The 16,821-nt window shown below is 34.9% G+C and overlaps 1 protein-coding gene across 5 annotated transcripts in view; it reads right to left on the bottom strand.

The window, feature by feature from the left end:
- The window catches only part of WDR70 (WD repeat domain 70), a 516,692-nt gene that overhangs the window by 151,033 nt on the left and 348,838 nt on the right, over positions 1 to 16,821 (bottom strand). For all 5 annotated transcript variants that reach the window (XM_077117003.1, XM_077117005.1, XM_077117006.1 and 2 more), the window contains one exon: positions 13,780 to 13,954. In XM_077117003.1, the coding sequence (XP_076973118.1) occupies positions 13,780 to 13,954 (175 nt within the window). The remainder of the gene's footprint in view (positions 1 to 13,779; positions 13,955 to 16,821) is intronic.

Raw genomic sequence — 16,821 nt, 5'->3', positions numbered from 1 at the left:
CCTGTTGAAAACACTTCAAAGGATAGGAATACAAGGGAACTTCCTTAAAATGATAGAGGGAATATATGAAAAACCCACAGCTAATATCATCCTCAATGGGGAAAAATTGAAAACTTTCCCCCTAAGGTCAGGAACAAGACAAGGATGTCCACTATCACCACTATTATTCAACATTGTGTTGGAGGTTCTAGCCAGAGAAATTAGACAAGAAAAAGAAATACAAGGCATCAAAATTGGAAAGGAAGAAGTAAAACTATCACTGTTTGCAGACGATATGATACTATACGTCGAAAACCCGGAAAAATCCACAACAAAACTAATAGAGCTAATAAATGAGTACAGCAAAGTAGCAGGTTACAAGATCAACATAAAAAATCTGTAGCATTTCTATACACTAGCAATGAACAAGCGGAGGGGGAATCAAGAAACGAATCCCATTTACAATTGCAACTAAAAGAATAAAATACCTAGGAATAAATTTAACTAAAGAGACAAAAAACCTATATAAAGAAAACTACAAAAAACTGCTAAAAGAAATCACAGAAGACCTAAATAGATGGAAGGGCATACCGTGTTCATGGACTGGAAGACTAAATATAGTTAAGATGTCAATCCTACCTAAATTGATTTACAGATTCAATGCAATACCAATCAAAATCCCAACAACTTATTTTTCAGAAATAGAAAAACCAATAAGCAAATTTATCTGGAAGGGCAGGGTGCCCCGAATTGCTAAAAGCTAAAAACATCTTGAGGAAAAAAAACGAAGCTGGAGGTCTTGCGCTGCCTGACTTTAAGGCATATTATGAAGCCACAGTGGTCAAAACAGCATGGTATTGGCATAAAGATAGATATATCGACCAATGGAATCGAATAGAGTGCTCAGATATAGACCCTCTCATCTATGGACATGTGATCTTTGATAAGGCAGTCAAGCCAACTCACCTGGGACAAAACAGTCTCTTCAATAAATGGTGCCTAGAGAACTGGATATCCATATGCAAAAGAATGAAAGAAGACCCATATCTCACACCCTACACAAAAGTTAACTCAAAATGGATCAAAGATCTAAACATTAGGTCTAAGACCATAAAACAGTTAGAGGAAAATGTAGGGAGATATCTTATGAATCTTACAATTGGAGGCAGTTTTATGGACCTTAAACCTAAAGCAAGAGCACTGAAGAAGGAAATAAATAAATGGGAACTCCTCAAAATTAAACACTTTTGTGCATCAAAGAACTTCATCAAGAAAGTAGAAAGACAGCCTACACAATGGGAATCAATATTTGGAAACGACATATCAGATAAAGGTCTAGTATCCAGAATTTATAAAGAGATTGTTCAACTCAACAACAAAAAGACAGCCAACCCAATTACAAAATGGGAAAAAGACTTGAACAGACACCTATCAGAGGAGGAAATACAAATGGCCAAAAGGCACATGAAGAGATGCTCAATGTCCCTGGCCATTAGAGAAATGCAAATCAAAACCACAATGAGATATCATCTCATACCCACCAGAATGGCCATTATCAACAAAACAGAAAATGACAAGTGCTGGAGAGGATGCGGTGAAAGAGGCACACTTATCCACTGTTGGTGGGAATGTCAAATGGTGCAACCACTGTGGAAGGCAGTTTGGCGGTTCCTCAAAAAGCTGAATATAGAATTGCCATACGACCCAGCAATACCATTGCTGGGAATCTACTCAAAGGAATTAAGGGCAAAAACTCAAACGGACATTTGCACACCAATGTTTATAGCAGCGTTATTTACAATTGCAAAGAGATGGAAACAGCCAAAATGTCCATCAACAGACGAGTGGCTAAACAAACTGTGGTATATACATACGATGGAATATTATGCAGCTTTAAGGCAGGATAAACTTATGAAGCATGTAATAACATGGATGGACCTAGAGAACATTATGCTGAGTGAGTCTAGCCAAAAACTAAAAGAGAAATACTGTATGGTCCCAATGATGTGAATCGACACTCGAGAATAAACTTGGAATATGTCATTGGTAACAGAGTTCAGCAGGAGTTAGAAACAGGGTAAGATAATGGGTAATTGGAGCTGATGGGATACAGACTGTGCAATAGGACTAGATACAAAAACTCAAAAATGGACAGCACAATAATACCTAATTGTAAAGTAATCATGTTAAAACACTGAATGAAGCTGCATCCGAGCTATAGGTTTTTGTTTTGTTTTGTTCTTACTATTATTACTTTTATTTTTTTTCTCTATATTAACATTCTATATCTTTTTCGGTTGTATTGCTAGTTCTTCTAAACCGATGCAAATGTACTAAGAAATGATGATCATGCATCTATGTGATGATGTTAAGAATTACTGATTGCCTATGTAGAATGGTATGATTTCTAAAAAAAAAAAAAAAGGACAGCACAATACTACCTAATTGTAATGTAATTATGTTAAAACACTGAATGAAGCTGCATCTGAGCTATAGTTTTTTTTTGTTTTTTTTTCCTTATATATTTTTGTATTTTTTATTTTTATTTTTTCTCTATATTATCATTTTATTTCTTTTTCTGTTGTCTTGCTATTTCTTTTTCTAAATCAATGCATATGTACTAAGAAATGATGATCATACATCTATGTGATGATATTAAGAATTACTGATTGCATATGTAGAATGGAATGATTTCTAAATGTTGTGTTAGCTAATTTTTTTTTAATTAATAAAAAAAAAGAAATTGCTAGAGAAGTTGGTAACTGTCGGGAGATGAATAAAAATGAGAATACAACATATCAGAACTTACGGGATGCATCCAAGGCATTGCTGAAAGGGAAATTCATTGCCTTAAATGCTTATATTAAAAAAGAAGAGCAAAAATTGAGGACTTAACTGCTCATCTCGAGGAACTAGAAAAAGAACAGCAAACAAAACCCAAAGCAAATAGAAGAAAAGAAGTAACAAAGATTAAAGCAGGATTAAATGAATTGGAGAACAAAGGAACAAGAGAAAGGATCAATAAAACCAAAAGTTGGTCCTTTGAGAAAATCAATAAAATCAATGGACCCCTAGCTAGGCTGACAAAGAAAAAAAAGAGAAAGGATGCAAATAAACAAAATTAGAAGTGAGGGCAGTCATGACCAGGGACCCAGAAGAAATTTTTAAAACCATAAGAGAATAGCATGAAGAAGTATATGCCAACAAACCAGAAAAATCACATAAAATGGACAGATTCCTAGAAACACATGAAACAAGCTACACTGACTGGAGAAGAAATAGAAGATCTCAACAAATTAATCACAAGTAAAGGGATTCAATTAGTCCTCAAAAATTTCCAACAAGGAAAAGCCCAGAGTCAGATGGTTTCACAGGTGAATTTGATCACACACTCCAAAAAGAACACTAATCCTGCTCAAACTCTTCCAAAAACCTGTCAGAAAAAGGGAATATTGCCTAACTGATTTTATGAAGCTAAAACACTCTAATATCCAAACCAGGTAAAGATGTTATAGGAAAGGCCAATCTCCCTAATGAATATATATGCAAAAATTCTCAACAAATACTAGAAAATCGAATCCAACAACACATTGAAAGAATTACACATCATAACCAAGTGTGGTTTATACGAGGAATGCAAGGGTGGATCAATGCAACTAAATAATGTAATATATCACATTAACAAATTGAAAGAGAAAAATCACATGATCATCTTGACTGATGCTGAAAATACATCTGATAAAATTCAACATCTTTTTCTGATAAAAACAGCTCAAAAGGTGGGATTAATTCCTGGTGCCTGACCATATTAAAAACAAAAGAAAAAAAAAGGTGGGATTCAAAGGAAACTTTCTCAATAGGATGATGGGCATATATGAAAAATCCATAACCAGGACCGTACTCAATGGTGAGAGACCGAAAGCCTTTGCCCTAAAGTCGGAAATGAGATGAGGATGCCTTCTACCACCACATTATAGAACATTCGTTCTAGCTAAAGCAATCAGGCAGGAAAAAGAAACAAAAGGCATCCAAATTAGAAAGGAAGAAGTAAAACTTTCACTCTTTCGAGATGATGTGACAGTATATTTGGAAAATCCTGAAAAATCTACAACAAAGTTTCTTGAGCTAATAAATTCAACAAAGTGTTGGGATATGAGATTAACATACAAAAATCAGTAATGTGCCAGTTTGAAAGTATTATGTACCCCAGAAAAGCCATGTTTTAATCCTGATTCCATCTTGTAGGGGCACCCGTTTCTTTTAATCCTGATTCAATACTGTAGGTAGAAACTTTTGATTAGATTATATCCATGGAGATGTGACACAACCAACTGTGGGTGTGACCTGCTACGTAGATGGAGATGTGACCTCACCCATTCCAGGTGGGTCTTGATTAGTTTACTAAAACCCTTTAAATAAGGAAATATTTTGGAGAGCGAGTAGAGCTGACACAGATCCTGACATTTGGAGAACAGAGACACAGATGTTTGGAGATACTCGGAGCCCAGCAAATATTGCCATGAGATGTTAAGCAGGTCAGAACCTGGAGAGAGCCAAGGGAAGCCAAGAGATAAAACCCAGCCCCAGAGAAGCAAAGTGGAATCCCCACAGGAACAGAGGATGAAGGGTTCGGAGCCCAGGAGCAAGGGACCAGCAGATGCCAGTCACATGACTGTCCTGTTGATAGAGATGTTTCCAACCTATCAGCCTTTCTTGAATTAAGGTATCTTTACCTGGATGCCTTAGTTTTGACATCTTTATAGGCTTAGAATGGTAAACTTGTCATTTATTAAATTCCCTTTATAAAAGCTGCTCCTATTCTGATATACTGCTTTCCAGCAGCTTACAAACTAAAACAGGCTATGTTTAACAGGAAGACAGCAGCAGTACTACAGCAATAATAGGGGTAAATAATTGGAAATTGGGGAGAAGGACAAGAATTAATGGGGGGTTTGGATTTTCTATTCAGTCAGGATGTGTTTATTGGCTACTTTTCTCTTGGGAGCAATGAAAATTGTCTAAAACTGAGAGTGTTGATGATTATACAACTAAGTGAGGATAATGTGAGACATGACCATTGATTTTGGACATTATACATGATGCCCAATGGATGGAGGTGGCTGAAGGTTACAGGGACTGAGAAGTAGAATGGTTAACTATGGTGTATACATATGATGGAACATTGTGCTGCTACAGAAAGGAACAAAGTCACAAGGCATGCAACAATGTGAGTGAACCTGGGGAACGTTATGTGATGTAAAATAAGCCAGAAAGAAAAGAACAAATATTGTATGGTTGCATTTAGAAAATACTAATAGGAAAACTGGGGCCTAGATTGTAAACTCTTATAGCTGTCACATGTAGCCGAGAGCTGTAATTGTTATTTCTAGATTTTGAGAGGCTGTGCTCTATATGTATAACCTGGTATTTCCCTAGAACTTTGGGTATCTATGTGAGGCAGTAATAGTTCTGCAGGTATGAAAGGCAGCGTTACCACATATAACAACTGCTGAAGAGATTGAAAAAGAGATCAGGCTTCAATTAGAGATAAGAATGAAGCTAACTGGGTTAGGACTAAAGTAAATCAGAATACAGGGGTAAGGATGACTTTAGAACTTCACCTACTCTATGAGACCAAAAGAAGAGAGGTTTATTTTGTCTGAAACCTAAATTTTCAGTAGCACATAATCTAACTCAATCTGTATGGATAGATCATTTAAATAACTCAAACACATAGAGCCTAAAATGGGAATAAGCGCTTGTAAATTTGTATAGATTAATGTAATGCCCGGATACATCCCACAGGATGTTGAGCAGATGATCAAAATGTATCAGCAAAGTCCCTTGAGGGATGGGAGTAAAAATATGACACTATTTAACTTTCCCACCAGGGAAACCCCTGATACTGTCACAAACATTAGGGACTCCCAAGTCAACAGGCCAAGTCCTTGACCTTGAATCTTTATGTAGCACAGAAGCTAAGTGTATCTACAATTATGCCTAAGAGTTACATCCAGTGGACCTCTTTTGTTGCTCAGATGTGACTTCTTTCTAAGCCCGACTCTGCAAGTGAAATCATTACCCTTCCCACTATGTGGGACATGACATCCTAGAGTGAAAGTCTCCTTGGCAACATGGGATATAACTCCGAGAGATCAGACTGGCCCTGGCACTGTGGGATCGATAATGCCTTCCTAACCAAAAGGGAGAAAAGAATAGTTACAAAATAAGGTATCTGTGGCTGTGAGAGTTCAAATAGGGTCAAGAGGCTATTCAGGGGACTACTCTTATGCAAGCTTCAGCTAGATATTGCTATTTACCATGGTTTGCCAACTCCCAACCAAAACCATTCCTGCCAACCCTAAAAAACACCTACGGCTCTATATGAGATTCTACAAAGGTTCCATGCACTGATTGCTTTCTAGAAACCTACAGCCTCCAGATGGGCTCCTAGACCAGATAAGTCCTGAAACCCAGAGGGTCCACCCTCTCCAGAATATCTACTAGATCCATCCCCCTATGCCATATTACTGACAGCACTTTCCAACATGAAAAATTCAGAACGTGCATACTCTAAGTACCCCTAAACAAGGGAAGAAAGAATAATGACGATGGAGCTATAACTGAGAAGATAGAATTTAACAAATGTATATGACTACTGAATCATTATATTGATATTTCTTTTGTCTCCAGTGTCTTAGAGCAGCTAGAAGGAAAAACCAAAATTTGTGGGAATGTAACCCATACTGAACTGTGAAATCTGTTCTATAACTGTTGCAGTATGCTTTGAAATTTATTGCTTTTTTGTATAAATGCTATTTTTCACAATTAACAAAAAATTTTTTAATTAAAAAAAAAAGAAGGCTGGAGTAGTTATATTAATTTCAGACAAAGCAGATTTCCAAACCTGGAAAATTATCAGGGATAAAAAAGAACTTGCAGAATGATAAAGGCGTCAAGTTTTCCAAAGAGACATAACAATCCTCAATGTGTATGTACCTAAAAAGAAAGTGTCAAAATACATAAGGTAAAAAAAAAACTAATAGAGCTGAAGAGAGAAACAGACAAATCCTCTATTATAATTGGAAACTTCAACGTTCCTCTATTTGGCAGATACAGGCAGAAAGCCAGTAAGAATATAGCTAAATTGAACAGCACCATCAACCAACTAGATCTAACTGATAATTATAGAATACTTTATCTAACAACAGTGGAATACACCTTCTTCTCAAGCTCATGCAGAAGATTCACTAAGATAGACCACATCATGGCTATTCTGGTAGTTATGTTCAGGTGTCAACTCGGCACAGGTGAAGGTGCCTAGCTCTACTGCTGTGGACATGAGCCAATGGCATGTGAACCTCATCTGTTGCTGATTACATCTGCAGTCGGCTAGGAGGCGTGCCTGCTGCAATGAATGATGTTTGATTTAATTCGCCAGAGGCTTAAATGAGAGAGCTCAAAGTAGCACAGCCCAAGCAGCTTAGCATAACTCATTTCAGCACTCACAGCTCAGCCCAGACCTTTGGTGATGCGGAAAGGAATCACCCCAAAGAAAGTCGTTGGAATCCAGAGGCCTGGAAAGAAGGCCAGCAGAGATCACCCTGTGAATTCCCGTGTAAGAAAGAACCTCAGTTGAAAGTTAGCTACCTTTCCTCTGAAGAACTAAACATTTTTAACTAAATAAATTCCCTTTTATTAAAAGCCAGTCCGTCTCTGGTGTGTTGCATTCTGGGAGCTAGCAAACAAGAACAGCCAAGAAACACAACTCATATAAAAGAACAAAAATCATACAAAGTATGGTCTCAGCCAACAATGGAATTAAGCCAGAACTCATTAAAAGAAAAGTTCCTAGAAAACACAAACTATTTGGAGATTAAACAACACACTTCAAAATCACATCGGTCAAAAGAGAAGTCTCAAGAGAAATTAATATTTTGAACCAAATGAAAATAAAACAACAAAATCTGTGGGATGCAGAAAAATCAGTGCTCAGAGGCAAATGTATAGCACTGAATATTAGAAGAGTCCGCCTTCATAAAATTTTTCCTTCTTACTAACAGTCTCTCTCAGTATACATATTTATATACGTAAGTCTGAAACTGCATGACAGTATATATTGCTTTCATTTTCAGTGATTATGACAGCTTCATAGGGACATCCAAAGAACAGCAAAAAGTACTATCCATAAAATCTATTCAAAAATTAGTTTACAAATAGTATGAGACAATGGCTTAAATTAGTTTACTTGAAGTGTTAGGAAAGACTGTTAGGAAAGCCACACTATGAAAATTTAACAGAAAACAACACTTCTAAAAGCGTATTTTTAATCTAGAAAATGAATGTTTGACATATGATAAACTGCAGCAGTGTCCAATAATGAGTGATTTCTGTAAGACTTCAGCAACTTGAGGGTACCCAAGTATCCAAGGACCACCTCTCCCACAAAGCATTCTCTCTCTTTTTGCTTTTTCTTTGTAATATTTGTCATTCTCTGAAATTAGCTTAATGGTGATTCTGAAAAAGAAGATTCAAAACTGTTTTGAGAGGCAAAAGCGTCGAAAGAGCCTTTCATTGTGACTTGTTTGATGCAGAAAATTCTCGCTGGGTTTTGCTTTGTATAATAAAACATCAACATCATTACTCTGCAATCTCAACTGATCCTATTGCTTACCCATATTCTATACCTCCCAGAGGCCCTTACAATTATTACTTAACCTGTGATCTGCCTTTACAAGCTTTTCCATATTCTAAGCACTGCACAAAACTACATTTGGTCACAAATTACCTTACAGATTATTTGGCAACTTTTTTTAAAACTGTTTATAGGTTTAAATTTCTTTATCTCACTCTCACAGAGGTGGTAGGTGTTCAAAATTACCAGATAAAATGTTCCTGTTTTAGAAAGATAGAGATAAAGAGACATGGAGAAAAGTACCAAAGGCTACATACCAGGTTATTTACAAACATAATGGGTAGAGATATGACAATGAGGATAGTAATACTAATAATAATACAACAAAACAATAAAAACTACAATTTTAAAAATCACCCATAATTTCATTTTTTTGTAAAATTATATAAGATCCCATTTAAAATAAAGAAATTCTGAAAAAATAAAAAAATTAGAGCTATATCTATTCACTAATAGGGTTGTGTATGTTATGCTTTCAAATTGCAAATTCTAAATATAAAAAAGACAAAAAGAAACCTTTTAATTTCTAAAACTGTATATATATGTATGAAATAGGGAAAAAGTGTGAATAGACATAAATCAAACTTTTAACATGGGTTAAAAGGCTGGCAATTAAGAGACCTTTAAAGATATATGGGTATTGGACATAAATTATTACTAATGCCCCTCCTTCCTTTATTCTCTCTCTCATACCTGTTCTTTTATTCAAAAGGGATTTCAATTGCCCAGAAACTTATTTCTTGATGTAATTACGAGTCCCTGTCCAAGCTATTCTCTGACTGATACTAACATACTCTTGAATGACTGAAAGACTGGACTGAAGAAATATCCTTGTAGAATCTAGTAGGTTAGGAATTGCCTGGTAAAAGGTTGTGGAGGTGTGGTCATTTCCCCAAACAGAGACAGGCCCAGAATCTGGGCAGGGGTTGCAGACCAAAGGAAAAGTAGGAGGCAGTCAGATGAAGAGTGGATCAAGTTGCTGGTAATGCACAATTTCCAAATCAAATTACTTTAAATATTATTCCTGTGCCAGTTTGAAAGGATATATGTACCCTAGAAAAGCCATGTTTTAATTCTAATCCCATTTTGTAAAGGCAGCCATTTTGTCTAATCCCTATTCAGTACTGTATGTTTGAAACTGCAATAGGATCAACTCCCTGGAGATGTGACTCAATCAAGAGTGATTGTTAAACCATTCTGGTGGGTCTTAATTAGTTTACTAGACTCCTATAAAAGAGAACAACAAGAGAGAAAGCCAGGAGATTCTGAGAGAGCAGAGAATGACACAGCCACAAGAAACAGAGAGTCCATTAGCCAGCAACATTTGGAGATGAAAAAGGAAAACACCTCCCGGGGGGCTTCATGAAACAGAAAGCCAGGAGAGGAAGCTAGCAGATGATGCTCTGTTCATCACATGCCTTTCCAGATGAGAGAGAAACCCTAATCATGTTCACTATGTGCCTTTCCACTTAAGAGAGAAACCCTGAACTTCATTGGCCTTCTTAAACCAAGGTATCTGTCCCTGGATGCCTTAGATTGGACATTTCTATAGACTTGCTTTAATTGGGACATTTTCTCAACCTTACAACTGTAAACTTGCAATTTATTATATTACCCTTCTTAAAAGACAGTCCATTTCTGGTATATTACGTTCTGGCTGCTAGCAGACTAGAACAATTCCCTCCTCTTACCTGTTTCTAGAGAAGGCAAAACTCTGTGAATATGATGGATCCCTATTTTCCTGCCAAAAACTCAGTCTATAAAGAGTAACTGTGATACAAGTAAATACAGTATGTTCTTCTGGTAAACAATCCAATATATTATAGATTCTTGATAAGTATTAAAGAGCAACCACATTGCTTTGAGCAAAATAACTCCAAAGAATTTTGTGGTTCTCTTAATACAAACAGAACAGATCATTAGGTATTCATAAGTATATACAAATTAAGTTATTTTAATAGCCAGAAATTATACTTGAGAGACATAGAGATAGTTTTTTAAATCTACCTGTTGTAAGCTAATCCAAAACCAGTACTAAATATAGATTGTGTAATTACATATATGTGTATATATGAAATATATCCATGTATCAAGAATATGCCAAAAACGTGTTTCTTATTATCTACATACCTATTAGCTCAATGTTTATTTGACTGTTGTTCTATCTCATGCTTTCACATAACTGGAATTTTTTTAATACTACTATTTTTTAATGTTCTCTTAGAAGCAAAATAATAATCTTATTTTCCTTTTCAGAATACATTCATTCAGCAAAATAGTTATTGAGGATCTGCTATACAATTGGCACTGCTTCTCATTCTGCAAATACAGGAAGGAGTAAGACAGACAACAATTCTTTTACTCAGGGAGTCAATACACTACTAGAGAAAAATAGCAAATAAACAAATACATGAAATACATAGAATGTCAGATGGTGATCAGAACTATAGAAGAAAATAGGAGGGACAGAGAGGGCCATAATAGTGAGAAGGTTGGAAGTTAAACAAAGTGGGGGCAGGCACAGCCTTGCTGACAAGGGGAAATTCAAGCAAAGAAGTGAAGGAGGTGAGAGAGTCATATGAGTATTTGGGAGAAAAGAGAATTTCAGGTGGAGGAGTTCAACATGTGCAAAGGTTCTGAGTCAGGGAGCATGCTGATGTCACCTCTGTGTCTCTCTGATGCCATCTCACACTATTCTGTCCCTTCCTCACTTTACTGCAATCAGGCACTAGCCTCATTGCTATTGCTCAAATACATGCTGCTAAATGGAAATGGGAGGCCAGAGAAGCAGTACAAATCTATAGAAGCTCCACCTGCTCAAACAGACCATTATCATATGCTGAAAGGGACCTTTTGCAACAACCATTCCTCTTAGCAGAACTCCTTGTAGGAGTCTGCAAGGAGTTCTACATTGGAGTTCCTGCTCCATTGTAGGAAGTCCGATAAAACTTGTAGGAGTCTGCAAGGAGTTCTACATTGGAGTTCCTGCTCCATTGTAGGAAGTCCGATAAAACTTCCTACAATGATGGAAATGTTCTATATCTGCATAAAGTGACCACTAGCCACATGTGGCTATTGAGCACCTGAATTATGGCTAGTAAGATTGAGGAATTGAGATTTTAATTGTATTTTACTTTTAATTAATTTACATTGAAAGAATAAAATATGACTAGTGTCTACTGTTCTAACTAGCATAGCTCTAAAGTAAAGGTAAGTCTTGAAAACACAGTAATTTATCATTAATAGAGAGAAAACTTACTTCCCCAAAGCATTTAATCTGTTAAAGTTCAAGTTAGTCTAGTATGAATTTTATGATTAAATGTGGTAATTATGATAGTTTCATTTAACAATCACAAAAAATAAGTATTAGCTATTAGCTACGATGTAATTCTTTGGCTACTGCATGGAACAACTATTGCTATTAGGCTTTCTTAATTCAGCTTTAGTGTTTCTCTGTGGGAGATTTATTAATTCTGAAGTAATTAGTTAAGAGATTTTTTTTTTTTAAATCAAGCTGGGCTTCCTATTAGCAAGTTTTTTCTTCCCTATTTGTCTTCATCTAATAAACATTTGCATACAAATGTAAAAATATGAATAAAATGTAACAAATGGGATAGAGTATAATAAGCCATACATTCACATATTACTAAATTCTAACAAAATAAAAGAAAAAAACTATGATTAGCAGAATGGCTCAAGAGTTTTTTTTTGGAACTGGTATCCAAATGGTTTTGTTTTAAAAAATTAAGAATAGGGGATACTAATTATCCAAGAGATATGCAAAGCAATTTTAAAAACCTATGATTTCTAAAGGAAAGAACAAATATATCTGTCATATAAACCATACTACCATTAAAGCTACACAAGAAACTTTCATGTTTTAGAGTTTCTATCTTTAAATGAACAATACCTAGAGATGATGAGAGCCAGTTACTAAAAAATTTATTGCTTGGTTAAAACTCAGTTTACAATTTTGAGGGGTTTTAAAAATCTCTGTGCCGTTATAAAGCTTTATGGAGTTTATAATGTAGATGACAACAGAAATAAAAAGATCTGACAAAGAAAAAATAGCAAAGATATTTCCAACATAACCAACATGGATTTTTTTTTGCCAGCATTTCTTTTTACCTTATTCTTAAGACAACTGGTTTTAACTCACCTGCCTAAAAAAACAACAACTAACTTTCCTACGGTCCCTTTCAAAATGTAATTGATGGGCAAAGCTGAACTGAATATTATTTTTATAATTTATCTAAAAACCAGAATGCAAACTCCATGATGTTATGAATTTTGGTTAGTTCTAGTATTCCTAGTACCTAAAATACTGCCGGTGCCTGACACATAGTAGAAACTCAAAAAACACTTGTTCAATGAATAAATGACCAGGGATTTTTACTAAAATAAAGTTATCCAGATTGCAATTGGCACGTTAGTGTAGATTTTCATCATAACGATAGTAATCCAAAATCATTCTACCTATCAAATATTCATACAACAAAGACTTTTAAAAATTTTCTTGAATTAGCCAATGGTTGTCATATTCATTACTTCTATGGTTATAGAATTCTGTAATCCCTTCCAGTTATAAAAATTATTTATTCTAATAATGACCTAGACCTAAAACTTTAAAGGAAAAACCTAAAAATTTTTCAAATGGAATGTGAGAACACAATATAATTTAAATTACTACAGAAATAATTGTGAAGCACCTAGTGCATTGACCTGGTCATTTCATCGTTTTCTTAAGCATTTCAAAGGGTATTTCAAGTTATCTCCTTAGTCTTGTTTTGTATTACATAAAATCTCTCACTTTCGAAACCAAGGAAAATGAGATATCATATAGTAAACTTCACCGTGCTTTTTAAATTTTAAACCATATCTAACTTATTTATCTTTTTGAAATGTAACACGCAATGAAAAAACTGAGCTGGAATGTTTGTTGAAATGCTGTTTACTGCAAAGTCCCAATGTTTGATCAACTAACACTGAAGTTTAAATTAGGTCTAAACTCAGGAAACTGTCCTTCATAATATTTTAACAAGATGTTTGTCTTTATTAAGGTGGTAGTCTTGTAAGGGAAGAAGACTCAAATGTTCTTGACTTACTGTCAAATTTCGATCCCAGATCTGTATGCTTCCATTTTGGCAGGCAGCTGCTATGAGGCTTCCATCTCTATTATATGTGCATGTGGTGGGAATCACTTTTTTACCCTGTATCGTCCGTGGTTTAAACACACTTCTTTGCTTCTTTGGATTGTCAACTTCCCAAGTCCTCACAGTCCTAAAAAGATTTAGGAGATTTTCAGAAAAGAGTTTAAATTAGGGAGAAGTCTATAATAAAGACTACCTCACCTTTTAAGCATATGAATCTAATAATTATTTTCAAATTTTAAAAAATGGGCAGTATAAACCATTCTCCATTCAGAAATGCAGCTATTCACTGAAATAACTATATAAAGCAAACCATCTAAATCATGTTTTCATTAAACAGCAAGTGGCATATTTTACTTTAATTCTGTTAAAGTTATTAGTTCTGATGCTTTAAACCCAAGGCCACCAAATTCTTCCAACTATATAGCCTAAACAGTAAAACTGTTGAATTTACACTCCCCATATACAAACATTATTTTGTATATTACTTATGTGTATTAATACATTATAAAATATATATCAGAAAATACACTGAAAAATTAAGTTTAAAACAATGATGTCACATCTCCAGGGCCAAGGCAAAGATCTCACACCTCTCGGAAAGAAGCAGAAATATTATCTGCCTCTGAGTTTTTTACCTGAGTAAAAACAATAGTCAATGAGTGGGAAAGTGGCAGAACACCCTCCTACTTACAGTGTAGAAAAAGGGGCACAGCAACTGAGGAGGGGTAGGACAAAAGCCATAAAACCCAGAGAAGGTAATAACATAATAAAAATATACAACACAAAATAAAGATAAAAAAACATAAATAAAGATGAGAAATTCAAATACTTCTTTAGCAGAAACTATGCAAGCAAAAATACTGGATACCACATTTTTAACGTTTTAAAAGGAAAACAAAATGTCAAACCAATATTCTATAGTGTGCTAGTTTGAAAGGATGTATGGACCCTAGAAAAGCCATGTTTTAATCAAAATCCCATTTCATAAAGGTAGAACAATCTCTATTCAATCCTGCCTGTTTGAAATTGTAATTAGATCATCTTCCCAGAGGTGTGATTTAATCAAGAGTGGTTGTTAAGCTGGATTAGGTGACAACAAGTCACCTAATGAGAGTTCATCAGCCAGGGCTTTGGAGATGAAGAAAGAAAACGCCTCGAGGGGAGCTTCATGAAACAGGAAGCCAGAAGAGTAAGCTAGCAGATGATGCTGTGTTCGCCATGCACCCTTCGAGCAGAGGGAGAAACCATGACTGTGTTCACCATGTGCCTTCTCGGATGAGAGGGAGACCCTGAACTTCATCAATCTTCTTGAACCAAGGAATCTTTCCCTGGATGCCTTTGACTGGACATTTCTATAGACTTGTTTTAACTGGGACATTTTCTCGGTCTTACAACTGTAAACTAGCAACTTAAATTCCCCTTTTTAAAAGCCATTCTGTTTCTGGTATATTGCATTCTGGCAGCTAGCAAACTAGGACATATAGCTGGCAAGAAAATGTATATATTTTTCAAAAATAAGGTGAAATAAAGACATTCTTGAATAAACAAAAAGCTGAGACAACTGATTTCCATCAGACATGTACTATAACAAATGTTGCAGGGAAACTCTTTGGGCTGAATATAACACAAAACAGAAACCTAGAGCTATACAAACAACTGAAGAGTGTTTGTTTATGATAAAAATAAGGGTCAAAGTACAAGACAATTTAAAAATGTTAAAATAACTTTAAAAGGTAAATTACTATAAAGCCAAACTAGTTACAATGCATCATGAGATTTATAACATATATTCAACTAAAATATATGAAAACCAACAGAACAAAAATTGGGATAGAGGAATGAAAATATAGAGTTACATAACATACTGGAAATTATATAATATTATTTGACAAGATACTCTGATACATTAAGATGTACATTACAAATTCTAGAGCATTCCTAAAACAATTTTTTAAAAGAATCTTTTAAAAATAATGAATAAGGGGCGGACCACACTGGCTCAGCAGGCAGAGTTCTTGCTTGTCATGCCAGACTCCCAGGTTTGATTCCCGGCACCTCCCCATGAAAGAAAAAAAAGAAAAAAAAGAGCACGTAACAATGCAGATAAAATTTAAATGAAAGTAATTAGTCCTATCAAAAACAGGAAATGAGATGAGACAAACATAAAATAAATAGCTCTATGGAAGATTTAAATTTAGCCTCATCAGTAATTCCATTAATTTGAAAACAGCCTAAAAATTCTAAATAAAAAGCAGAGATAGTCAGAATGAAGTTTTTAAAAAAGAAAAACCCAGACAAATTCTAACACACACACACAAACACACACACTATGAATATAAATGCTTGGATAGGTTAAGAGTAAAAGGAAACAATCACAAGAAAGCTAGAGTAACTATATCAATATCAAGCAAAGTACATTTCAGAACAAGGAATATAATCAAAAACAAAGAGGAAAATTTCATGACAGTCATTTAATCAAGAAGACATAAACAATCCTAAATGTATATACCCCCAATACTAGAGCTTCAAAATAAGTATAGTAAAATTAATAGAAGAGTAGAAATAACATATCTATACTTATATTTCTTTAACACTTCAACACTCCTCCCTCAATAACTGATAGAACAAGTAGATCTTCCCCACCCCACATACACAAACAAATTGAATACTGAAATATGCGTCACCAACATCTGTACGTTCTTTCAGGTGCACATTGAACATTCATCAAGACAGACCATATTCTAGGCCATAAAACAACTCTAAACACATTAAAAAGGGCTGAAATCATACAAAATGTGTTCCGGGTCAACAAATGAAATTAAATTAGGAAATAATAACAGAGACATATCTGGAAATAACAAAAGAAATATATCTTTCCCCTAAATATTAAGAAATTAAGAAATATTTACTTCTAACTTATCCATGGGACAGAGAATAAAATCACAAGGGATATTAGAAATATTTTGAATCTAACAACTGTGAAAACACAGCATG

This window comes from Tamandua tetradactyla, chromosome 9 (assembly GCF_023851605.1).
Source record: "Tamandua tetradactyla isolate mTamTet1 chromosome 9, mTamTet1.pri, whole genome shotgun sequence".
In the NCBI taxonomy this organism is placed as follows: domain Eukaryota; kingdom Metazoa; phylum Chordata; class Mammalia; order Pilosa; family Myrmecophagidae; genus Tamandua; species Tamandua tetradactyla.
The sequence above is the reverse complement of the archived record's forward strand: the minus strand, read 5'-3'. Positions and strand labels throughout refer to the sequence as shown.